Source organism: Larimichthys crocea, chromosome XI (genome assembly GCF_000972845.2).
Source record: "Larimichthys crocea isolate SSNF chromosome XI, L_crocea_2.0, whole genome shotgun sequence".
Taxonomy (NCBI): Eukaryota; Metazoa; Chordata; class Actinopteri; family Sciaenidae; genus Larimichthys; species Larimichthys crocea.
In genome coordinates this window covers 3,739,969-3,766,036 of record NC_040021.1, presented here as the reverse complement: position 1 = coordinate 3,766,036, position 26,068 = coordinate 3,739,969, and the positions used below count along the sequence as shown (strand labels likewise).

General features: G+C 42.1%; 2 protein-coding genes across 6 annotated transcripts; one reads left to right on the top strand and one right to left on the bottom strand.

Annotated features, from left to right (window-relative positions):
- Positions 1-5,038: 5,038 nt before the first annotated feature.
- si:dkey-12h9.6 (macoilin) lies at positions 5,039-16,261 on the top strand. Of its 3 annotated transcripts, XM_019268750.2 has the most exons (12): positions 5,039-5,289; positions 6,775-6,861; positions 8,061-8,202; positions 8,307-8,433; positions 8,527-8,650; positions 8,851-9,029; positions 9,308-9,770; positions 9,861-10,019; positions 10,805-10,975; positions 11,583-11,709; positions 12,372-12,546; positions 13,532-16,260. In XM_019268750.2, exons 1-12 carry the CDS (start codon positions 5,249-5,251, stop codon positions 13,720-13,722), a joined length of 1,986 nt encoding a protein of 661 aa, XP_019124295.2. In that variant the 5' UTR covers positions 5,039-5,248; the 3' UTR covers positions 13,723-16,260. The 3 variants fall into 3 exon arrangements, 2 of the variants coding, with proteins under 2 accessions (XP_019124295.2, XP_019124294.2); XR_003463251.1 differs by lacking the exon at positions 11,583-11,709 and having other exon boundaries at positions 8,061-8,220; positions 13,532-13,658; XM_019268749.2 differs by lacking the exon at positions 5,039-5,289 and having other exon boundaries at positions 6,515-6,861; positions 8,061-8,220; positions 13,532-16,261.
- A 943-nt stretch (positions 16,262-17,204) lies between these two features.
- nrbp1 (nuclear receptor binding protein 1) lies at positions 17,205-25,664 on the bottom strand. 3 transcript variants are annotated; one of them, XM_010747670.3, is made up of 18 exons: positions 25,126-25,664; positions 23,344-23,602; positions 23,141-23,263; positions 22,355-22,456; positions 22,177-22,266; positions 22,035-22,075; positions 21,795-21,889; positions 21,587-21,670; positions 21,443-21,501; positions 21,076-21,174; positions 20,829-20,961; positions 20,550-20,640; positions 20,415-20,465; positions 20,130-20,265; positions 19,683-19,736; positions 19,540-19,603; positions 18,995-19,050; positions 18,803-18,898 (listed from the first exon to the last, which is right to left on the bottom strand). In XM_010747670.3, exons 2-18 carry the CDS (start codon positions 23,557-23,559, stop codon positions 18,803-18,805), a joined length of 1,590 nt encoding a protein of 529 aa, XP_010745972.1. In that variant the 5' UTR covers positions 23,560-23,602; positions 25,126-25,664. The 3 variants fall into 3 exon arrangements, with proteins under 3 accessions (XP_027140142.1, XP_010745972.1, XP_019124310.2); XM_019268765.2 differs by having other exon boundaries at positions 23,344-23,599; XM_027284341.1 differs by lacking the exon at positions 25,126-25,664 and having other exon boundaries at positions 17,205-18,898; positions 23,344-23,559.
- Positions 25,665-26,068: the final 404 nt, after the last annotated feature.

The window sequence follows — 26,068 nt, the reverse complement described above, 5'->3', positions numbered from 1 at the left end:
TTTTTGTTGCTCCCAGAGAAGGTTGAGCTAGGCCCTATTTTTGTACTTTGGTTATTTTGTTTGGCACAACCCCCACAGTTCTTGCCCCCGCCCCCACATGTTTCAAAACCTACATTTGTTGTTCACCTTTTCCTTTAAAAATGGAAAATAAATATCTTTTTGACTGCCTCTTGTCTTCCCTGAGTTCTTTCATTGTTTGTCAGCGTTATTGTTTCTGCTTATAAAAGGGAACGTAACACCTCCTTTCTTCAGGTGCATGACGGAGGAGATCTGATGTCAGCAGGACTTTTTATAATGTTGGATCATTTCCATAATTGCAAAGGGTTTGCCGATTGTCAGTGTTTGTTAATAACCACAGCAAGTACGTGCGGTCTCATACTAGAGTTGTTTCTTGGCTCAGCTTTAAGAAATCCCAGTGGAATAAACTTTTCCTCTCCAAATCCCGTCTTGTAATGTATGTCCTCCTTCCTCTCACAGTTTATACCTTACATACAATCAAAGGGCACTTGGCTGTGCAGGCGATGTTTGTCTAGAGAGGTACTGTGCCAGGTAAATTTCCTTTTTAATCTCTGCTGATACTGAGCAGGTCAAACAGTAACGAATCGAGAGACACAAGCTTATTGCTGAGTATATTTATTTGAAATTGACTGATAAACCAGAGCCCGTGTGGACATTTAAATGATCTGGTGTGGCACTTGCAGGAGGCGGGACACCAAGAGGCCACTGTCCGTTGCTGCAGCCCCACTCTCTTCTTCAGATCAGGGCAGTTGGAGTACTGGTCGCTGTAGGGACATGGGTTTATCTGGAGGAAAAAAGGAGAAATGATGGATGCATACCTGCTGTTACCCTAACTTTAAAAAAGTCTTCCAGTTCTGTATTTGCCACTTACTGCACAGTTTGTTGTTGCAGGCATGGGGCAGTCAGCGCACGTGGGGTCAGATTTGTAGGGGCGAGCGTCTGGTAGTTTCCACTTCGATGTGATCCAAATGTTGAATATCAAACATGTCATGTTGAGGTAAACAGTGTTCTTTTGTTCCACGAACTTAATAATCTCTTTCAAGAATAATTTAAATTTCAAATGAATCTAATCTTTGCCGGCATTTAATATCAATACATGTATATAAAGGATAATGGAGTTCTGTACTTACGGTGGGCAGTAATGGCAGACGTAGAAGTATTTGTATTTAGAGTTGGGGCAGTAGGCCATAGCGCCGCCAAGTAGTTGGACCTGTACCAAACAAGCTGTGCGGACAAATAGAATGAGATACAATCAGGTGCTCGCGGCACTAATGTGTGTTTGACTTCATTCGTATGCGAGTTAGTAGAATTAACATTAAGTGTTGTTAAACAGTTCACCTGTGTGAAGTGTCCGACCACTCCTCCGTTAGTGGATCCCACTCCGTAACGCCAGTCCTTATTTCGTCGTCGACCAGGACTGGATAGCGTTGCTCCAGGAGTTCTTGTAGCTGGCCATGTACAGGTTCTCTCCACAGCCACTTGCTACGATTAAAGAGGACATGCAAATGTGGAGAGGATGGTGGAGTGTTCTGGGCAGCCAGCCAGACCAGCGCCAGTGAGCGTTGGGGGGGTCGGTGCCTTGCTCAAGGGCACCTCGGCAGTGCCCAGGAGGTGAACTGGCACCTCTCCAGCTACCAGTCCACCTTCCATATTTTTGGTCCATGTGGGACTTGAGCCGGCCACCCTCCGGTTCCCAAACCAATCCCTATGGACTGAGCTACTGCCGCCCCTTAGTTCTTCCTCATCTTTGTAAAATGACTGTTGTATAGGTGGGTGTGTTGTAATACTTACAGCTGATCTCTCTGGAGCTGGCTGGGCTGGATTCATGGAGCAGGTGTTGGCCCATCGCTGAGCGTTAGCTGCAGCCTCTTGGTTCCAGCTCTGTGGGTTGCACGTGCAGACAACTACGAGTAAAATCGCAAGAACATCTCCAAGTGTGTGTGTGTATCAAATCAAGCACAAATCAATGGAGTGTTCCATTTGCAGCATGTTGCTCGCAGAAGGTTGGACACCTCTTTCAGGGCATTATGCTTTTCACAATCTCAGCCTGGTCCAGAAGACATCAGGATTGTCGCTGAACAAACCACAAAAAGAGATCTCGTGATATGAATTTTGTGTGTGAATCTGTGTGAATACACTGAATGTTAGTGATTATATTATGTATGCATAATATTTCCAAACACTCGGTCCTTCAGGGATGGTTCCAAAGAGAGAGAGAGAGAAAAAAAAGGTTAATTCATTGTGCATCAAAAATAAACAATGCACGCTTGAAAGACAATTAGTTGATAACACAATAATATACAGATAATAACTCCCTATTAGAGAGGACATTTCATCTCACTTACCTCGAAAGGCACCTCGTCCTCTGCCAAATGCCAGGCACCTGGAGAGCAGCAAAGAGGCCCAAGGCACACAGGAAACTCAAAGCGACATCGTCGTGAATATGTTCAAGACTGACACTGCATGACTTATATATTCCTGACTGATGATGTACCACGTGATCAATCTTTCGTGGCACCTGTGATAAATATGTGGGAAACTGCAGGTGTGTGTTTACATTGTACATATGTTCTGTTCCTTACAATGTGATAAATAGGTATGCAACGTGTTCTGTGTGCTCAAGGTTGTGATATAAAAATGCCAAGAGGAAAAATGGTATCTAAATCGGATGTTGATAATTAGAAGGTTAACTAACTGTTTGGAGCGTGATAAGATTTATAAATATTCAGCTTATAACGATCTTTTTGACGTGACATGTTTATCATTTATCATTTCATAACTGAAGGAAGTTAAGAGAAATTTGTATTTCGACGGGTGAACAAGCAAGCAATTAAGATGACAGAACGCTTTTCATTTAAAGATCACCCAGATATTCAAGCAGACTGTGTATCTGAGCTCTAACTTTGCAATGACTTTGAGCATTTAATGGTGTCATACACTGTTATCGCTCAAATATACACAAGATAGGATTGTACATTTACTCAAGGAGTACAAGTGTTCTTGAAAATGTGTTGACTTTTCTAAACTGATTTCCAACTGTAGTTTAAGATGACATAGAAATTTTTAAAATGAAACTTTGTGTATAATTAAACCCAACAGTATATAGACTTAGCTAAAGCTCCTCTTCTGTGGAACAAACTACCATTCTGGGTTCGGGAGGCAGACACTGTCATCACTGTTTCTTCCACGTTTTTTCCCTGTTAAAATTTTTTTTGTGGGCACGTTTTTCCTCACTCGAACCGAGGGTCTAAGGACAGAGGGTGTCACTCCATGTACAAATTGTAAAGCCCTCCGAGGCAAATGTACTTTGTGACTTTGGTCTATACAAATAAAACCTGATTTGATTTTATTTGACTTAAAGCAATGAATAATCCAATCAAGTCCCCCTTTTTTATGTTAAATGTACCATGTCATAATCATAATCAGTCTTTGATTTGGTCTCCTGCTTAACCAGTCAGTTGAATCCTCCCCATGTGAATAATCTCTTGATTACTCAGATAAGAAAATACTAGAGATTCTGCAGCGTATTAACCCAGAATTCAAAGAGCTTGATGTTGACTCCTGGAGCTTCAACATTCACACACCACAGTGAAATCCTCTGCCAACTCAGGAACGCACTGTTTCAAAATCATCCACCTGCCCTTCAGAATGTATTCCCACTTGCTGTATAGATAACTGCCCCATTTTTAACTACTGTGTACCCCGTCTTAAAGAAACCTTACTGAATCCCTCTGTTTTAAGTCATTTACATTTGGAATACAAACAGAAAACAATGAAGAAAAAGAATATGCATAAACTTATTAACGAGTAAAAAACAAAGAGTTATTCAGTTTATGCCACTGGGAGTCAATTATCAGAGTCACGTGCAGCTCAGTGAAAAAGAATCAGTCTCTGTGCCAACAAATGTTGTTAGTTCTAGTAAGATTATTGTTGTTCTCTTCTGCTATGCTAAAAAAAGAAAGAAGCCTATCATAGGATCTGACTGAATCACCAACATCTGACAGTGAAGACTGAATCTGTCACAGCTGGAATCTACATCTGGCAACATTTTAAAGAGTTTAACTTTGGTCACGCTGGCCACAGATCGAGGCCGTATGCCAAGCTGATTTTTTCAACTGATACTGCTCTGGGCAAGGTGCCAACTCAACCTGACCACAGCGTCTGAATCAAACATATGAAAAACTATGGCATCAGCGATGTGGCTGTGGTACGGGTCGTTCTGTTATGCTTAGAGATGCCTTTCCTTTTATGCTCCTCTTCTCTTTTTTGGAGTCCCCCAGGGCTCTATTCTGGGTCCCCTCATATTTGCTATATACATGCTACCCCTGGGACAAAATCATGTGTTGACTTAGCAATTTTCATTGCTATGTGAGTAACAGCAACTGTGTGTTCCTTTAAAGTCTGTAACCACAAATGTCCTGCATCACTGAAATTAACAATCTCGCCTCTAGTCTGGATGCCTTATCTAAAATTGGTAAAGGACCAGTGTGTAGGATTTAATGGCATCTAGCAGTTTCCTTTTCAAAGTTTTCTTTTGACAAAAGTGGTGCAGTCCTGCTTTTTCCAAATTTTTTACCTAGATCAGGTCTTTCCTTTCCCCTGCAGATCTACAAAAGCTTTTTCATGCCTCTTGCCACTTAAACATGCAAAAACTGCAATTCATAACAAAACACTGCGGCCAGGAGGAGAAATCCCATAACACAAAACCTTACTGCGCTCTACTGGTTACCTGTAACAATTGATCTTGAATTGCATTGAATTTTTCTGTACTAGTAGAGTCTTCTATCCTATACTTTAATAAATCAAAGTGACTAAGTAGACTTGCACTGAGCTTCACTTCTTCTTTTATTCTTCTCATAGTAACAACTTGTAAATCACACTACTGTCCTCTGTGTCACAGTTTTGAGTTTGTTTCTGCGTTTCCTGTTTTTATTTTGTAGCCTGTCTGTCTTACTTCCTGTCTTGTTGCCCCCTTTTTCTGATTAGTTTCACCTGTCCCTGATTAGTTTCACCTGTCCCTGATTAGTCCTGTCTATTTAGTTTCTGCGTTTTCTTTGTTTCTTGGTCTGCCCGTTTTTGTCTGTGCGTGTCATGCCCTGTTTCTCTGTGTCCTCTCTGAGTTTTTTTATTAAAGTTAGCTTTTGTTTGCCCACACCTGCCTGCATTTGGGTCTTTTCCTGTACCCTCCCCAATCCTCCGTGACACCGTAGCACTCTCAGTCTTTTTCTCAATGCAACAACACAACATAAATAAAGTGGATGATGAGATAAGGTAAGACTTTATTGATCCCACACCTTGTTGCAGCAGCTCACAATACACAAGGCGGATAAGAACATACTCATCAATAAGCCTTTAATGTTTAGCTCAGTGTGTTGTGTTTTTAGTGTACTATCTTATATTGTTTTACTGATTTGGTGTTCTTCTTACACTCTTAAAGTGCCTTGAGTACCTTGAAAAGTGCTTTTAAATAAAATGTATTATTATTATTAAGAAATATACTTTATTAGACCATCACCTTTATGCCCAAATTTGAGCCAGCTCACTGGGCTTCTCTGAGAAATTAATCAACATTCACCACTAAAACTAATTCTTCGTTAGAAGCAAGAAAATAAAATAACTATAATCTTACATCAGAATCAGAAGTACTTTATTAATCCCCGTAGGGAAATTGTTTGTTACCGCAGCTCCCAAACGGAAGTGATGCAAGAAAAACAATAGTAGAAAACAAAACTTTAACAATATACCCTGTGATGCCATATGTGGCATCCTGAGTGTGTACCTTCCTCCTCTGAGTGTGGTTTCTGTTTGCGGTGTTTCCATTAATTACTTGGGTATTATACCACTGCAGGCTGGTACTCATCTCTCTCTTGATCTCTCTCTGGCTGGGCCTGTTGGGCTCTTCTGTCCTAGTCAGTTGGTTTGGTTTGGTGTGTTTGGTTAGTTCCGTTTGTTATTTTTGGTCATCCTTTGCTTTTGTTCCACACTACCAACACATGCACACTCGCAATTGTCACTCATGCACACCCTACACCACTGATACCACTGCTTCTACACACTCCATAACTTTAAATCCTTTATGATTGTTTAATCTGATTTAATAAAGTATTGTTTAAGTAACACTATATACACATGTATAAGTAACAGTTAAATAGAAACAGTAACAGTAAAAAAATAAAAAAACAAGTAACAGTGAGATATGAGTTTAGTTTTTGAAATAAATAACAGTCAAATAGTAACAGTAACAGTAGATTAAAAACCAAGTAACAGTGAATCTTATTCAATAAATAATGTGCTTTACAATTTTTGTTTTTGTGAAACAGTAAATTGGAAAATTCAATAATTTATATTTTAGCATTAAAAATATAATTATAATCTATATATATATCTATATATATATATATAGTAATAGTTACAGATGAATATTAATGAATACAAGTGTCGTACATTTATATTAATTAATATAATTAGGTCGGTACAGCGCGTGCTGTGTGTTGTTCTGCTCCCCTCCTGCGATGAACACTTGTAGGTACAACACGCGCAGTGAGCATGCGCAGATCCGTCTGTATCCTGTATTTGTTCCCAGACATCATCATCATCATCACCATCACCACCATCATCATCATCACAGGTTGAACGGATCGTCCTCTCTTCTTTTTACATTTTATGTTCTGCTCTTTATTTCCTCTGACTCTGACTCTCACTGCTGCTGCTGCTGCTGCGGTGCGATAAAAACCAAAACCATCACGGAGGGAGTAGAAGCCATAAGATGAAGAAACGTTATGTGGACGCGAGCAGGCTACGGAAAATGAAAAAGCTGAAGATAACGGAGAGGCTGTCTGAGAGGTAGAGAGAGAGAGAGAGGCTGCTTTTGTTGTTGTGTTTTTGTCTTTGTGTGAATTTCAGCCGTCGTCACCTGTCTGTGCCTCCACACACACACACACACACACACACATCACTCCATCCTTTGTGTGTGTGTGTGTGTGTGTGTGTGTGTGCACCGAATCCACCGTCAAACGTTGAGTTTGTTTTTGCAGAAAGACGCAGATGAAGCTGCAAGTTAACGGGCCCGGCTTTGTGCTGCATCCTCCAGGACGAATTATCCGCTCAATTAACGCATTGTGCCCGTGGTGGAGGGTGATAACAGCGGTGTGTTCAGCTCGTCCTGAGCCTGAAAGCAGAATCTGAAGGCGTCTAGACACAGTCCAGACAAGAAAAGATCGCACCGGGGAGAGAGAAACCACTTGTTTTCATTGTGCATCCTATCCTCTATATTTAAAAAAGTCTTCCTCTGAGGCATTTACTAGAAAATTAATGCTCATTTTTTATTGTGGACTAACTTATATATTAAAAAATGCCTGCGAGATAAATTAAAATAGTATTATTTGGCAATATTGCAATGCAGATTTCTTATTTTTTAAATGATTTTAAATATTCTAGCCTTCCCTTTATTTTCCCGCTTGCTCTTAAATATAAAATTGTGCTTTTTATGTTGCTGTAATTAAACCCTCTTTCAGTAACACAAGGCAAATATTAAAAAATGCCTCCTCCTTTCAGATGAAGCATACACAACTTGCATAATTGGCGTCTGTTATAAAGAAATGTAGTATAAATAGCAGCGACGTTAAAAGGGGGATGCTTAAACTACGAGGAGTCGGGTTGCTGTGGTGCTCCCTCTCTCCTCCAGATGAAATATTGCCATGGTTACCAAACAAAGAAGGGGTGATGTGATAGCAGCCTATGGATGAGCAGAACAAAGGAGGAAACCACAGCCCCTGTTTGGCTCGTGGTCGCCTACTAAAACAGTCATTGTTCTTCTTTAGCAACTCTGCCTAAAAGGACGGACCGCGTTTTTTTCTAAAGATGCAGCTGCTCGATTATAGGTTTTAGCGACGCGCATCCGATTCGCAGTCTTGTGTGTTTAAACGCCTCGGCTTGAGAGGCTCCGCCGCATGTGAGATGTCTTTGTTTACTAGAGTACGGATCTGTTTCATGTTGTTCGTCCGAGCTGAACACCCTCCGTGTTGTTGTTGTTTTTCTTGCAGTGCGTACACCGTCCTGAAGTTCATGATGATGTGGACGCTGGTGCTGCTGGCGGATTTCATCCTCGAATTCAGACTGGAGTATCTGTGGCCATGCTGGCTCTTCTTTGGGAGTGTATACACTACTTTCCACTGCCATGGGCTGGTGAGAACCCCTGTCACGGTGTGATTTCAAACCCCAGATGATGATAATCCAACAGTTTATACTGAATATTGTCTGAGATTCATGTTGTTTCCCTTTGTTTGCAGGTTATTTGTGTTGTTTTCGTCTGTGCTGCCTTCACTCTGGACATCTTTTGTTTAATTTTTGTCCCTTTGCACTGGCTGTTCTTTGTGGCAAGCACCTATGTATTATTTAATTACATATGGCACACAGGTGAGTGTGTGGATTATTGCTCACACACACAGCTTTGTTTCTCATGGAAAAGCTGCTTCTTTTTTAAAGTGATTACTCGATGTGTTTCTGCAGAGAAGGGCATCTGCATATCGACGGTGTCCCTGTGGATCCTGCTCGTGTACACGGAGGCTTCGCTTCGACTCAAAGACCTTAAAACCTCTCATGCCAATCTGTCTCATCTCTTCGCTGCACACTGGTATGTCGACTCAACACGAGTCACCATTTCTTCGCCTTGGATGTTTGCGCGCCGTAAATTACGGGTGCGCAAATTTTTGTTTTCGTGCCACTGGCTAATGACTAATCAAGTTATGAAAATATGCACGAATCTAGCCAAACTACTGAGCCAAGATGTGTTTATGTCCTAACTGTGTTTTCCTCCTCTGTGTTCACGTCCAGCATTGGATATCCTGTAGTGTATCTGGGGTTTTACGCCACCTGCTATTTCACCAACATCTTTAAGCTGCGCATACAGAAAGCGGTGCAGAGCGAGAACGACTTCCACATGCACCTTCTGCAGCACTCGCTGCCTCCAGGCATGCAGGTTTACCCCAAGACGGGCACAGATGGCAGCAGCAGTGAGTCTTCTGCACCGTCCATGTGTATACACTTTGTATCTATCCAACAACCAGCGGGATGATTCTGATTTCATTTTGTTTCACTCGTATTTTTAATGCATAATGTACCGGATGTCAATTAGGAGTCCAGATGAGTCAATCCTGCTTATTTAGGTGGAATCCTTTCAACTAGATCTTTACAGCAGCCTTAATGCAGCATTCTGAAGACGGTAAATCATTAAATAAAGTAATAATAGAGTGATTGCATTGACTTGTTTTGTTTCTGCCCGTTCTTGCAGGCTCAAAATGGAAGATAAAGCCTGAGTCGACTCAGTATCAGTGTCAGAACGGCGCTGTGGTGGCCCACGACGAGGGACACACTGTGGACTGCCTCCAGATCCGCAGCGAGGAGAGAGCGGCGGAGAAGGGAACGCAGGAGGTGAGGTCAGCCGAGCCACACCGGCGGCCGTCACCATCCAAACCTGGCGAGTCCAGAGACGCGCTCCACTGCGGGGCAGGAGGACCAGAATCCTCCACGACCCCGGAAAATCTACCTCAAGACGAGCACGGAGGCAAAGCCGCGCGGGTGGCCAAAAGCTCCTCGCCAAAAGCCCGCAGAGGCAGCACGAACACTCCTTCACCACCGGCAGGGAGGACTGAAAAGAAACAGAGATCCAGCTCCAAAACCGTCAGCCCCAACCGGGACGTGACGGACAAGAATGCCACAGCAGCTCAGAACTACCACACTGAACAGATGACCAAGTACGGCTCCGTTAAGTTCAGAAAAAACAGACAAGAAAATCAGTGAAGTCAGAGCTAAAAGACGTCTTTCTTTCCCTCTTAACTTCTCAGGCTGGAGCAGGAGCTGAGGAGGCTGAAGGGCGAGCTGCAGACGAGCAGGCAGAGCGAGCAGGAGCTGCGAAGTCACGTCTGCAACCTGACCAACAGCGAGAGGAGCCTGAGACCGGAAGTTTCCCTGCTCAGACAATCCAACATGCTGCTCCAGAGCAAGTGAGTCTTCCAAAAGATCCAGAAGCCTGGCTTTGGCTCCCCCTGCGGGCTGGTTTACATACGACATGAGTCTATAAATATAAGACTGGGATGGATGCAAGCAGGAATGCTGCTCCAACTGTGGTTGATTTAAGTGGTTTGGGATCATCATAATATGAGATCATTTTTCATGTTGAGGGAATGAATTTTCACCAATGAGAGATAAAATATTGTACATTCATTGCTTTCGATAGACACTTGCATTTGACCAATATTCACGATAAACTCTTAAAATAATGCAAAATGTCCATCGCACACGTCTAAAATGAGACTTTCGAATTGCTCTCTTAGTCAAAAACCTAAAAATCTTAAATTTACTGTGAAGAAACACAAAGAAAAATAACATACGTATAAGTCACGTTATAGAAGCTGGAATGTGTAAAGTTTGAACATTACACAGACGATTAATCCATAATTTGTCATAAGTCATTTTATGCCTGTTCTTTCTTGAGAAACAGAAAGCACATTTTAAAAAACTGTGCCTGTGTCCATCCAGTCTGCACATTTACCACATCTACCACCCGGAGGCTTTACATCTTGATGACATGAACATGTTATGCTCAGTTTTCAGGAGACATGCTCAGGTTTTTTAAAGCCAGGTGCTCTCCTGTGACTCAACCGAGCACGATGAGAAACACATTTCCCTGCCTGTGCTCGAGGCGTTCTTCTTTATTCTGATGTCTCGATCTTATTTTTGACATGATTTAAAGTGAGTTCGATGCTTTTCTCTCCCCCCCTTTTCTCAGAATCTTGTGTCTGACTAAAACCAAGCAGAGAGACAAACAGAGCAGCGCGATGCTGGAGAAGAAGACCAGAGCGGAGACGGAGGCCAGACTCTCCGTGGAGAAACAGTTGGCTGAGCTTCAGGTTCAGAAACTGGAGGAAGCAGCGAGCGCAGCACGGAGTCTGACGAACAGGTAAACCACACACGTCAAAACCTTTGACCTGGTTACTGAGGCGCCTCTGTGCAGCTGGACCTCGCAGTCGTTTGCAGCTGAGTCTATTTAAACATTTGAAGAAACAGTTTGATCCGTACTCGTCTGTTTTCTTGCCGAGAGTTAGATAAGGAGACGGATACCACTCTCTGTGTGAAGATGATCTGCCTTTAAGAGCCTCTAGCTCACAAATTAACTTGTTATAGCTCATTTATTTAATTAACAATTAGTACAAAAACACCATTTGTGTACTGAGTATTTCTTAGAAGTCATCGTGTCCGGGCCAAGAAATAATCCCGGACATAAATGCTCTTAAAGCCAGTTAATTAGTGAGCTTTAAAACGACTAATGGGCAGATATGGACGGAGCCAGGCTAGCAGTTTCCCCCTGTTTCAAGTCTTTGTGCTAAGCTAAGCTAACTGCAATTGTAGCCTGACGGTGGTATCAATCGTCTCGGCTAAGAAAGACGTGGAATTCCTTTTTAATGCATAAATCATGTTTTTAACAGATTAATATGTTCAAACACCAAATGTAGCAAATGTCATGTTTCTTTCTGTGTAAACTGGATTTTCTCCGTCTCCTACACCAGGCAGGAACACTGTGAAACCCAAATGTTAAGGAAAAGAGTTAAAGATCTAGAGACAGAGTACAAACAACTGCAGCTGGAGTGTCAAGTGAAAGAGAGTCGTGTGGTAGATCTAGAGAGTGATGTTGAGGTATCTTTTCAAAACTACTTGGGAATGAACTTGTGTCTTGTGAGTCTCGAGTGCCGCAGTACTCGGTCGTCCTCAGTTTGGTCGTGTAGTTTCTTTTTTTTTTGCTGTTTTGAATTGTCGATGTCTTTTTTTAATTCTTTGTGTTTGTGAAATTTGGATAGAAAACTGAAAAACCGTGGAGACGTTTAGCATTTTTATTTTATTTTATGTTGGCCTGCAGTCGACGTATTGCACTCTGTCATGCAGTGATGTTGTTTCTGTTGTTGTTTTGACATCGGGTGTGTGCGTTGTCGTACTGTTGTGGTATTTGATTTCATTTTAGTGACGTAACTCTTCATGAAGCATGCCGAAACAGGAGCCAGGTCTTTCATAAAAACATCGTACTGCCTCCCTGGAAAACGTGACAGACAGAATCATCCCCTCGCAGTATCTCCGTCATGTTTTTTGAATGGCTGGCCGACTCATCATCAGTGTGTGATTGTTTTCTCCGTGGTGCTTTGGTTTCCTAAGTGAATAAACATGCAAAAACTTACTTGGCAAAAAATACTTGAGAAACCAAAGCACCGACTCCCTCAGGTGTTCACCGCACGAGGCTGTTTGATGTTTTTTCAACGTTCTGCGTGCGTTCTCACTGTTTTAACGTGTTTTTTTTTGGACTCCAGGCTTTGGGGAAGTACCGCAGTGTGGAGAAAGAGACGGACATGCTGCTGTCCACTCTGTCAGCCATGCAGGAGAAAGCTCAACATCTGGAGTACAACCTGAGCGCAGAGACTCGCATCAAACTGGACCTGTTCTCGGCTCTGGGAGACGCCCGCCGGCAGCTGGAAATCGCTCAAGGTTCTCGCTCTTTGTCTTCTCGTGCTCTTTGTTTATGGTTTACATGATATCACCAAAAATTGCATCAGATTAAAGTGTTATCTTGAGGAAAAGAGAGTCAGAGTCTGGAAATCTGCATCCAATAGCACCACCAGGTGGCCATGAAGCAGTGTATGCTCCTTTTATCTTCAGGTGTACAATAAATGAAGTCCTGCTTAGTCAGATGTTTTAGTGTAAGCTGCACATTTATGGCCATTACATTGTTATTTTTCCTAAGCAGTGCAACACTTTTGTCCATCCCTCGTACAAATTAAATCCAGATTTCAGCAGACATGATGGATGACACATCCATAGGTGTGTTTTCCATGAACTTCCATACTTTTATTGTACAAGACACATGCACATACAAACTCTGATGATAATGCTGCACAAACATGATGAACGTAACTCATTGTTGTCAGTCTGGCTTGAACTTGTTGCACATTTGGTCTTTGGACTAAAAGCCCTGTTTAATCCGAGACAGGATTTAAATACAGTGGTCCCTCGTTTATCGCGGGGGATACGTTCTAAAAATAACCCGCAATAAACGAAATCCGCGAAGTAAGTTTTACAATTATTATACACGTTTTAAGGCCGTAAAATCTCTAACCACACACTTTTATACACCTTTTTACAGGCATTTTGTACAGTACTCCCTTAGCCAATCAGGACGCAGAACACAATGCGCGTTCATACTGTACAGTACACTGTAAAAATAAAGCATGCAAAGTTACACTAAAAAAATCAGTGAAACAGCGCAAAGTGAACCGCGATATAGTGAGGGACGACTGTACTCTACAAAACTCTTGGCTAATCAGAATAGTGTTTGTAGTTTGATTTGTAGTTGAATGGTCATTGAGGAAAACTTGAGAGAAGAGAACAACTCTTATGAATCCAACATTTCAAACATGACCTTCACAAATGGCTTGACATATCCACCCTCTCATATTTTGCCTTTGTCCGACAGATAAAGTGATGAAGCAGGACCGGGAGATCAGGGAGATGAAGCAGAAGATCGCGGAGGTGATGGCCGTCAGTCCCGGCGTGTCCTACATGGCTCCTCGGCCTCCGGTGCCGCAGTATCTCACCAAGTTACTCAACTCCGAGCGTTACATGCTGAATCCACGAGCACTGATGTACCAGTGTTTGAAGAAATAAAGGATGTCGTCGCCTTTTTTCAGACCCTCAGACCTCTTTGGCAAAACCGCCCCCGCGTCGTAAACCATGACAGGGCGGGAAAAGGGTCTAATGGATTTTTTTTTTTATTACAGAGCTAAATGACACCATGAAGTCATCAACTTCCAGCCGTGAGTGGAAACCTGGAACGATCCTCCACAAGTCGAATGCCTTTCTGCCGCACTGATGGTGCTAACTTGACATGAGTATATACATTTCACCACATTCAGACACATCGAGGGCTGAAGAGTTTCACTCCAGAATAAGACATCCTGATATGCAGAGCTTTTCTTCTGTCGACTCGTCCTAACAGCAGTCGGACGCTGTAGATTCGTCTACGTGAAAATCTGCTTTCATTTCTACATAGGAGGCAAAACAATAAGTGTCTTCTAAACTCCTGTGAACATTTTGTTCAAAGAAAGCTGGACCCAGAACAAATTGAGGTCAATGAACATGAATTTGTTAGTTCACAGTTCAAACTTAAAGTTTAACATACGGACGCACTAACAAGTTACTAACTGTAGCTTTAAGAGACCCCATGACTCTGTACAATATATATTTCCTGGCATGAAAGTAAAACTACCCACTCAATATTATTTATGTCTTTATCATAAGTATTACACTTAAGTTAGCCTATAATAACCTTTGTTTTGATTGTTACAGAAGGATCTTGACCTGCAGCGAAGGTGACTAAAGCATTCAAGCTAACGCGATCAATATTATTAATATCTTGTTTATTCATTTGAGACAAATTATCTTTGAAAAAGGATTTAATGAGCCTCTGAACAGCAGATATTTTGACGCGTGACAGTGAGCCATGAAACTGAAGCAGCTAAATGGAATTCAGCCATCGATTCATTAACGCTGTTTTCTATCGTGATGTCAAAATGTCCTCTTCTGTGGACGTTTAGATATTCAGATTTAAGATTTCGTGCCGCGAGTTTATAAAACCGAGAAGCGTTTCTCAAAACATGCAGTGAGAAATTATATAATATGGAATTATCTCCGAGCCTTATTTTCAGTAGTTGCGTTTATGGGCTTCTTTTGAAAATTAAAAATGAACCTTTTTATTTCAAGAGGGTCCAAACAATATTCTGTATACGATTCTCAATTATTATAATTAGTAATCAAGAATATCAGCATATTTATGGAAAGTATGCTCTCGTCTGTGCCTGTAAATAGTGGAGTGAAGATTATTTGAATTGTGCTGATGAAAGTTTCAAAATCGAAAAAAATGTTTTTGGATTGAGACCTTTCACAGTTGCGGGCATTTCGATTTAACAGGTGTCGTGACCTGATAAAGCTAAAAGGAGCTGTGATCATCTCTTTGTTTCGACTGACAGACAAACGGCTACATCTACGTTTGGCAGTTCTTGGCTCCGTGATGGCCAAACATGGAAAGCGCGAAAAAAAAGCTGAACGGTCGCCAATCGGTTCAGTCGGCCAAAATTTCGACTTTGTCCGCGAGTTAAAGTGGAGTTGTGAATAACGACGAGTGGTTTTGACCAAACATGGTTCATGAATTGAATTACTGTGCCTCTATAATACATTACTTTCAAACTGGGAAGTAAAAACACAAATTTAATGTGAAAGAGTAATGTGTTTGAATTGAAGTGCTATGTACTGTTTTTGTAGTTTTCCTTTTGTTTCTTTTGCTTTTTTTTTTTTTTACTCACAGTGTACAGAATTGAAAAATACCCACGCAGCTGAAAAACACTCACGAACTGGATGTTGCCTTTTTTTTTTTTGGTAGCTTTTTATTTAGAGTGTGTTTCTAGGGTGTTTTATATTTAAGAAAAAGTATTTTTTAGTCTTGCTGTACTTTTATTATACTGCTGTAATTTTGTACGGCAACGTGTTTGTCAGCATGAAATGTGTTTTATCCAATTGTTATTCGAGCACACATTGTGACATTAAGTATGTACATGAACACATTTGTACAAGGGCTACAGTTTCTTAAAATTTTGAACAAATAATTCAAACAGTGACGCTCTGAGGGTAGAGATCACGCTCCTGATACACCAGGATGGATTTTTTTTGTATAAATAATTTAAACAGTTGAATTCTGTCTCATTTGTGTTTGTCTGTGTGTAAATTATTTGACTTTACATTTAAAAGGTATGTAACTTTGCTTGTAACAATACAAATTCAGGATCCCAGGGTCCAGTGTTTTTTATTCACTGGAAATTATTTAACATGAAATATAGTGACAAAAAATTCAAGAGAAGAAACATACTGACTGTATTATTGTTGTCAAGAAGTTTGCATCTCAGTCGAGTATGTTTTCTTAACTTCTGATGACATAGCATGGTCATTTTGTGATATATTAGAGTAAATATCTTACATATTGTTCCTTTTAACTTCATTTTCTGATGTGGTTCAAGGTTAAAGGTTGATTTATTGGCTTTCGCTTACACATGAAACTAAAATGAGTACTCCAGGACCAGCGACGTACACGCAAAAGTCTAAAATGAATAACTAAAATACTATATGATAAAAAGTTCTAGAATAAATAGTACCACTAAAAGCAAAATAATAAGATAAGACGGTAGCATATTTGTATAGTCGTCCCTCGCTATATCGCGGTTCACTTTTCGCGGACTCGCTGTTTCGCAGATTCTTTTAGTGTCATTTTGCATGCTTTTTTTACAGCGTACTGTAACAGTATGAACGCACATTGTGTTCTGCGTCCTGATTGATTACGGGAGTACTGTACAAAATCCGTGTAAAAAGGTGTATAAAAGTGTGTGGTTAGGGGTTTTACGGCCTTAAACCATGTATAATAATTGTAAAACTTACTTCGCGAATTTCATTTATTGCGGGTTATTTTTTAGAACGTATCCCCCGCGATAAACGAGGGACTACTGTATATCAAAGTTCTGCAAAGAAAAAGTTTTATTGTGACTTTCAAATAACATTTCCCTTCACTGGAAAGCTAAAGCTTGTGAGGTTGCAGCTGTAACTCATGAAACCTGAGTTAAAGCACTGGTTTCCAACCTACGGGACTCATTCACCGAGGTGCACCCTTCTCAAATTATTTTATCATTTCTTTTTGTTATTTCTGAAGAGATTAAACCCTTCAGAAAACAGTTTTCTAAATTGTTCTCCACACATGCATCCAGATTTATACGTATATATATATTTTTTTGGAATATTTGAAACATAAAATAAAAGTTTGACACCAATTCTTAAACCATGCTGACATTTATACAAAAAAAGACTAAAAATCTTAAGTGGGCCGAGGATAGAACCCTGTGGAACTTTCTAAAGAAAGACGCCCTTCTGTCACAGCACACTTAATTTTCAACGTGACCCATCATATTTATATCACGACGTTTAAGATTGTGCCGACACCCAGTACATAAGTTTTCTTCCAAACATACTCATGAAAGTTGACATTTCTGTATAAATTGTGTTTGTTTTTTTGCATATTGGAAGTTACGACAAAGAAGAATACAAAGTCCTGAAGTGCTGATAGTGTAAATTTTTATTTCAGGAAGTGAAAAAAGGATAAATGCGTTGCAGAAACAGAGCACAGTGTCCAGCATACAGTGTACAAGATGGTTACAAGCATGCCAGGCAGTCCCACACTTGTATCTCGCAGTATCTACAGACCCTATCAGAAGGTAGTCACAGCATCGACAAGACAAGACTCGATCACAGACTAAAATTTCAATGACACCATTTTTCCAAATCGTCTAAGTTCCTCCTGTTGGTGTGAAGGAGCCCGAGGCCCCAGGACATTTTCAGACAGGATATAAAAAGTGTACAGCAGTGCAAACTAGCAGAGAGAGAGCCCCAAACAGTTAACACAGAAGCCAGTAACTGAATATCTACGCGGGAGGTCAAGTTTTAGCTCAGAATACCTCCGACATGAAGTAATTACTCAGAGCCACATACGTTGATTAATACGTCCTCTTGGATGATAAATTACTGGCGTCTATCACCGCGTTGGTTAAAAACGAGGACGACTCCTGAAGCGAGCTTGTTGCATGCATCGGTTTCCAGTTACGCACAGAGAAGCGTACATGCATTCACCGAACCGGTTGACGAACATCCATCGGATCATGTACCTCAACGCGAGAGCATCTTCACATGCCCTACACACCGACCTCTCGTGCGTACAATGCCACCTATAGACAACTTCGAGTGCTGCGATGGGCTACTTGTAAAAACAGAAGCTACAGTAGTTAATTGGACCACAGTCGAGAGACGACAACCACCCCCCCTCCTTTTTTTTCCACAGAAAATAAACTGCTTGATTCGAAGAAAAGAGAGCAACTAAAAGCATACATTCAAACAACCACCGACCTTAGTGCTGGAAGTGAATTACAGAACACACTCAAGAAAAGATACACAAATAAATAGTTTGTTTTTTTTCATATACTTTAGCCGCAGCTCTTCAGATTGCGTCGCAGCCGCACGTTTCATGACTATGTTGTATAATTACAGAATTCTGACGTTGCATCTGTTGCATTACAATTGCTTGATTGAGCCTTCGAAAGAAACCAGTACAAGGTAGGAAGATGCCTCACTCGCTGCTCAAGAGAAGGTTTAAAGGATCAGACTTTATCTTACAACATTATACACACACACACTTCAGTATGCCGGGACAAAGATTTTTTTTTTTTCCATACAGACAACTATTTAACAATTTTAAGTAAAAATGTTTAAAATACAGTTTTAATACTGACTTAAGGAAAATACTGCTGTTATCCAGTTTTATGTGGCTTACTTCTAACGTTAACCGAAGCCAAAAAGTGAAAACTTTGTATTTTCCTGTAAGTTGCGACTAGGATTTCCTCTTTTAAAAGAGAAGCAGATGGCTGTATTGGGTGGGAGGGGGAAAAAACAACAACGAAAAAAACGATAGAAAGCAACAACCACGTAGTGGCAGCTTTTTCCCCACCAGAAGATACAACAACAGGCTGCACGATCTGCAACCAGACCAAGGCTTCCTCCTCCGTCAAAGCTTTCCTGCAACTCAGAGGTGGAGCAAAAAAAAGCTAGTCCTGTCGTAAGAGGACGAGGAGGGCTGAACGAAGGCCGAACGAGTCCTCCGCTACGAGGAAACAGTCACCGGATTGAGAGAGCCGTTCCGGCTGTAGAACTTTGAGAAGGCCTCTTCGAGAACGGATGCAAGTCGCGGCTGATCGCCCTGAAACGGAGAGACGGGGTGGTTAAATAATATGCATCAGAGGCTGCTTTCAAACGTGTTCAGGTCAGCGGGGTCATGATGATGAACTCCCCTCACCTCACTGATGAATCCCAGCTGAACGAGCTCCACAGCCAGCTCCTGCACGCTCTCATCTGAACACAAATACAAAAGGCAGTCAGAGTACTGACATGGTAGCAGGGCGGAGAGGTGTGAAGACACCTAGTCTTTAATTTTTCAACATTCTGCAACAACTGCATCATTTTAGTATTAAATAACGTGCCTTTAGTGTATTTCACGTTGTGGGTGCACTCTATATAGTGGCAGTGTGAAGCAAAGTTTTGATAAACAGCTTTCCGCGTTGAATGAACTGCACGTTCTACCAGCATCCGCATAGAACACACCAGCACGCACACAAATGCAATCGCAGACAAAGGGGAGGAATGTGATGTACATCTCTACACACAGCAGAGCGGCGGACTAAATCGATGTTGGAAAACATTTTAAAAGAGGGACGAGGCGGAAATCATCCATCGTGTTTCTCAAGCCTCGAGGACAAACACGAATACTAAAACTCAGTGTCCCCGGTTTGCATGTGGTGGTAAAAAACAAATGAGGGATGTTGAAGAAATAAAGATACTCACTTGGTAACAAATCACAGCTTAAGTGCCTGTTTAATTTATCCTCAAGTTTCAGCAGCAGGGTGAGCTGAAAGGAGAACAAGTCGTTTAAAAAACAAGTTCACGTCATTTTAATCACTCGTCACGCTGGCAGAATGGAAACTTACATGATGCTTTGTGCCCTCGTCAACAGGCTCAATATTGCACTGCATCTGAAGGACCTGTAACCATAACAACAACAATAATAATATTGGTGATGAGGCGCACGTAAGAGGGCAACTGAACACTGAGGAAGAAGACAGCCTGCATACAGCAGAATGTCGGTTCTGTGTTTTACTTTACAAATAAACTACAACTTGTTTTCATGCACACAGTGGGAACCTTTATGTGGCCTCTCCAGTGTGATACAGAAATCTGACCCGCCTGCACACTCTGCTGCTTTCATAAACTGATGACGTGCGTTCTTTCCACCTCGCCGTCGTGTTTTGCTTCTCCCCGATTGTACTCACTCGAAACATTTAGCGTTATTATTCCCTGCCGTGTCTTGGACAGCTAATGAGCTAACTAGATTAATACAAATGTAACGCTCTGCACTCATCCGGGTCGGCTCTTACCTTCCTGGTCTCCAGCTCTGCAGGTTCAGGAGTCGGGGTTTTCACTGAGGGGGGAACTATGGGTGACTTCACGGTCTCCTGCTGAGGTTGTTGTGGACACGGGATCCCGAACGCAGTCAGAGGATAGATCCCATTCCTGGTGCATCAAAGAGAAAATGCAAATGATTTCACGGTGTGAAGACGTAACCTGAACACGGGCGGATGTTTTGAAACCAGGGTTCTGTAGGTCCAGGCATCCAATCACAGACAAGTTTGCGCCATGCTGCAGCACAGTTGTCGTCTTACCTTACGTCTTCCAGGAACTTGTCCAGCTCAAGGGCAGGAAACTGAGAGAGCCTGAAGCAAAAAGAAAAACCTGTTACACGTGTTGAATATTGAGGACGTCGGTGTTGGTGGCGCTTTTGTGCTTCTCAGACTTACTTCATCTGAACTCCATCTTTGGCCTCGACAATCACCAAGTTAGGGTCCATGTTCTTTGTCATCTCTTCTAAAGCATTCTCTGGAATCATATCTACAGAGAAGATGAGAACATTCACCTGTGATCAGGTCATTTTTAAAATTTTATTTTGGGATGAGATACGCTGATGAAGTTCCAGTCTTGGGTGTGTTGTAAAAATACGTCAGCAGATTCAATGAACCAGAAACTGCTTTTATACTTTGAGTGTGTGTGTGTGTTTGTGTGTGTGTATTTTCACTCACGCTGGTGGCTGACGATGCAGTGTGCAGCCAGCAGCTTGAGTAAGGGCACCTCAAACAAGGCCTGGTGAAACAACAGTTCCCTAGCTGTGGGTCGCTTACAGGGGTCCACCTCCAGACACTTCTGGATAAATTCCTGAAAAAAAAAAAGCAAGAAGAAGGAAAGGAGGGAACTTTAGGTTGTGTTTTTTTCTTCCAGACTGCCAGACTTTATTTTTAAAGCTCGTCTCTCTCTCTCTCTCTTTCTCACCCGTTGCAACGGGTCCTCTAGGGACTGAATGGCACTGTTTATGGCTTCTTGGGACACATAAGACGAATCTCCATTACTCTGGATTTCCAACACAGCCATCTGAGGAAGGGATTGGACAAAGGAAGGAAGTGATTCATGAGTGCAAACACAAAACTCTGCTGTTACATAATGCATTCGGAAGACGGTCATCACTGCAGGTCTGATAGTGTCCTTTCTCGACACAGACGTCCTGGTTTCTATTTCTGTGACTGATGCTTAACAACGCTGAGCATGTCCATGCTGGGATGACATTACTGTTAAGAATGCAATGATGGAGCAGGTCGAGCACATTTTCCATAAACAACAGAACCGAGTCCTCTCCTCTCACCTCTAAGGCGCACATTCCAAAGGAATAGATATCCACGGCTGTGGTAACGTTGGCAACAGCTGAAAGCAAAAACAAGCCGATCAGTATCAGAGAAAGTCTACGGCACGCCGCGACGGTATCCGAGACAAACGTTGAGTGTCTCACCTCCGTATTCTGGAGCAAAGAAGTGAAGGCTCTTCTGCTCTTCCCGGCAGGTTTTCACATGGTTATTGATGGTGTCCGGAGCAACTGAAACAGTGGAGGGGGAAAAGACTTAACACTGATACAAGATGTAGTACTTGTAATAATAGTGAGGGCACCTGTAGGATAGAAAAGACTAAAGAGGGATGTAAAACGCTGTCTTGAACTCTACCTGAGCCGATCTTGATGAGGCCGTTGTGCTGGATGAAGATGGTGTCGCAGGTCAGGTTGCCGTGGATGATGGGAGGTTCACAGGAGTGCAGGTAGCTGGAGGGAAGCGAACAAAAGGTAAAGTCAATTTAAAAAATGTACAGTTCGATCGCTTTTAAGTTTGTAAGATCGATGATTCCCTGCAGTTGTAGTAAACGTATCTTGGCGTTTAGACAGAAAGAAAGCTTTTCGTTACACTGACCTGAGAGCAGACAGTATTTGTGTGCACCAGCGTTTCCAGGCCTGTGGAACAAAAACAAATGTTACTGAACATGTAAAGTTCATGTACAATATGTTTACTTTGTTCTAAAATGTGTCGCTGAGTTACTGCGGAGCTTTCACACCTTCTCATTCATGGTCTTGTGGTTCTTCTTTGTCTTTTTCAGAAACTGTTTGAGGCTTCCTGAAGACATGTACTCGGTGATGAAAATAACCTGCCGACACAGAAAGAAGCACATCAGGTCGTTACGCTCGACGCTTTCTGCACGCCTTGATAAAAAGTAAGTGAGGACGATCTCCTACCCTTGCTCTGTTTTCTTTGACGTCGGCCCAGTACTTGTGGAACTTGACAATGTTCAAATGCTCCAACTGGATCAAATTGTCAAAAACGGCTTTGACTTTCTCCTGTGATAAAAAAAAACCGAAGTGAGTGAACATTTAAAAAAAAAATAACGTCACATGTTCTTTAACAATACAATTAGTACCCAACTTGTACATTTCTAATGGCGTGGTCTTCTAAGTTCAAGGTCAAACGCGGCTTTCTCAGCTGTAGATGTGCGTTTATTAAAAAGCGATCCTGGCTCTCGCTTTTCATTAAATTTCTGTAAATATTAAAACTTCACGAAGGTTTCTTTCAGTCACGTGCAAATTAAAACTGAAAACCTGCTCAAGGGCAGCTGTCCAACACATAAACACTACTTCTACTTTACTGATTTTATTCGTAAGACTTCAACAAATGTGCAACTGTCAAAGACAGTATACAAAGTCGAGACTCAAATACTTCTTCTGGGCTGCTCACTCCCTCCCCTTCGTGTTTCGAATTCTAAAATTGTTCCTGCAACCACTCAGGTACACTGCGTACTTTGTAATGTTGCTGGCAGCAACAAGTTTGACCACTTGCCTAAGAAGCTTAAAGACAGAAACCGACAGGCGTCTGAATTGTTGTAGAGATCACAGTTTTAGAAAGGAAAGCCAGGCTGCCACACAAAACACGTGAACACCTTATGAAACCTTAACACTCGTCCTCTTGTGAATGATTATCATTATGTATGAACATCAGCTTCAGACGCTGCTGGGCACTGCACCCACCTCCTGTAGTTTAAAATTCTTCCTTTCTGAGAACATGACCTCATTCCACACCACCTCCACTCCTTCCTCTGTGTCCATGGCCAAGTAAGCATTGTCAATCCCGGGGACGTTGCGCTGATTCACCTTCAGGTAGAAAAACAAAAACACTGTCACGCGTTATTCGTACGTTTAGATGAAGGTATAAGTCGACACATTTCACATACCTCCTCTCTGCGTTTCTGCCAGCGTCCACAGGGGCTTTCCTCCAAAATCTCTGACTCATCCTCGCTCTCCTCTTCCTCATCCTCGGTGGCGGCGGTGGCCTGAGGCTGGGACACCATGGACATAGGTGGGGACACAGATGACACTCCTTGACCTGTGGAGTCCGACTTCACGTCCTGGGCTGTGTCAGGGGTCTGCTTGCTCTCTCCCTCAGACATCTTCTGTTTCTTCTTAGTCGTCAGGCCCAACAACAGCCTGCTGCTGTGTGAGACGCACAAGCACAACATCAGCATTAGGGATGTAACCAGTACACCAGTTTACTTGTGAGATTGGTTCTAAAGGAAGGTACGGAAGCCCTAAAGGGTCATCCACCCGTTTTCCCGTGATAACGAGAATCTCGAGAAAACAAAACGATAGTCTAGTGTATTAAATCACTGCAGGAAACATCATTTAGTGTAGCAATGTCAGAGGAGCGGGAGAATATCGATGACCGCATCAAATATCTCTTCAATCGAGGCCTGACACAGGCTGAAACAGCTTCATGCCTTGCTATAGATAATGTACACATTAGTGTGCGTCATCTGAGAAGACGGCGAGCAAGGCTGACTGAGCTCGATGTCGTCATAAATACCCTGAAAATCAAAACTGACTATCTGTACTTCAAACTCAGTAATTGTTTGAAATGTTTTGAGACAAAACAAGAACAAATACAAAACACACTAAAGGTGTCTCCTGCTTCTCTGACATTGCTACACTAAATGATGTGTACTGCAATGATTTAACACACTAGACTATCGTTTTTTTTTCTCGAGATCTTGAATTAATTATCTCGTTATCACCAGAAAACGGGTGGAATAAAATGTATGTATGTATGACCCTTTAGGGCTTCCGTAGAAAGGAGATATTTATCAGTCCTTTTTTGAAATAGTTGCGGCCTAAAACACCTGATGTTGCATGAGGTTTAAAAAAAAAAAAATTGCAGTGAAAGTTGCGGTGCTTTTTGTTGCGGGAGGAAGTGACAGTTGCGATAAGTTGCGATATTATACACATACATATATATATTGTTCTTAATGGATGGTTACGTGTTTACATATGTTGTTTCTGTTTGTTTGTATACTGGAGTATAGTAACAAAAAATAATTTCCCCCTGGGATTATTAAAGTATTTCTGATTCTGATTCGACTGTCGCGCCGGAAAGGGCACAGCGAGGACTAAGTCCATGGCCCCGGGAAGTGGCGAGGTCCGGGCGGGCGGGCACTGTAAAGCTTCGCCCCCGAGCCACCAGGGAGAGGTCCCACGAGGGGATCCTCCCGCACCGTGCGGCCGCCCCTGACCCGAGTCCGAGTTCAATTGCGGAAAAATCACGGTGATTGGTTAAAAAATGCAACACCGCCCTGAATTCACGGGGATTCACTGAAGTTGCGTTGAAGTTGCAAATCGCAACATTTTTTTCCTACAAATAAAAAGATAATTTTATTTGGTCATAATTTGTATGTAGCTCCTTTTGATTAAAAAAAAAATCGTGAGAAAATCGTATCGTGAACAAAAAAGAATCGTATCGTGAACAAAAAGAATCGTATCGTGAACAAAAAAATCGAGTCGTGAGTTGTATCGTCCCCACCCCGACAAACACCACAGCAACTCGTTAACTGTTGAGGAGGTGAAACGCTGAACTACGCAGTTATATCACATTTCATAGCGATATGTGCTATGAGTTTAGCACGGGGGGGAAACGCCCTAATTAAAACACATGAGCACAAGCAGCATATAAAGGTTTGACTTACGTGTTAAAGGCAGCAGATGTCGCGATGCCAGCTCCAGTTTAACAGACTCTGTCCCGATATTCCAGTTTGTTGTGGTTGGTTAGCTTCGTTAGCTTTTCTCTTCTTGGCTTCACAGGACGGAGGAGACTTAGCTCACCGAGGGGAGTATGCAAGCCGATTTTTAAATCACGTTAAACTTGAATGTCTCCCGTTGTTTTACCTCAGCTAACTAGCTGTTTGTAGCTGCTGGTTAGCAGTTTTAGCAGCCGCCCCTCTGCTGCTTCTCAAGACTGCTAGCCGCCGCTGGCTAACCTAACGGGAATAAACTTAACCGCTACACAATATTCACACGGTCCGAGGCGACTTCACTGATTAATAACATCACAACAGATGACAGAAGACTCGAACAGAGGCGACAGAGAGAGGTCATCCACTTTATATATCCTCGAAAACACACCACACACACAACAAACGGCGGACTGACTTGAGAGCTAGGTTAACATGTAGCCAGACGCGATGGCGACAACTTCCAGATGCACTAGCGGTGTGTCGTGCGTGAACGAGTCGTTCGATTTGAACCGATTCTTTTACTTACGACTCGGGAGTAAGTGATTCGTTCATTTCTCATGCATGTACGTTGTCTCGCCACATGGTAGCTGTGTAAAGCTCAGCCAGGACAGGAAACAAAAAAGTCAACCCGCATAAATAAGCCTGTGGGCGGCAGTGTAGGAAAAAGGAGAATCCTCTGCAAGCCAATCAGAATAACGCTTCCATGATCATCGTCATGGCAAAACGTAAACATTGGTCGCACTTCTGGCGCATCAGCTGCCTAAAACCCCGTTTATCTGAATTTACACGCAAACGCAAAACCGTAGTTTTCCAGAATCTCCACTCTAGCCGGAGTTTTTAGAAAGATTCGCTTTCAGTTTGCGTGTAAAAGATGGGTACAAACGAAGGGAAATAT

Coding starts and splice junctions, on each gene's coding strand:
- si:dkey-12h9.6 (XM_019268750.2), top strand. CDS start 5,249: ATGCAACAACACAACATAAATAAAGTGGATGATGAGATAAG. Junction 8,203..8,306: donor CTTTCCACTGCCATGGGCTG/GTGAGAACCCCT, acceptor CTTTGTTTGCAG/GTTATTTGTGTTGTTTTCGT. Junction 8,651..8,850: donor CATCTCTTCGCTGCACACTG/GTATGTCGACTC, acceptor GTTCACGTCCAG/CATTGGATATCCTGTAGTGT.
- nrbp1 (XM_010747670.3), bottom strand. CDS start 23,559: ATGTCTGAGGGAGAGAGCAAGCAGACCCCTGACACAGCCCAGGACGTG. Junction 20,466..20,549: donor AAAGATGGAGTTCAGATGAA/GTAAGTCTGAGA, acceptor TTTTTGCTTCAG/GCTCTCTCAGTTTCCTGCCC. Junction 20,266..20,414: donor AAGTTCCTGGAAGACGTAAG/GTAAGACGACAA, acceptor TTGATGCACCAG/GAATGGGATCTATCCTCTGA.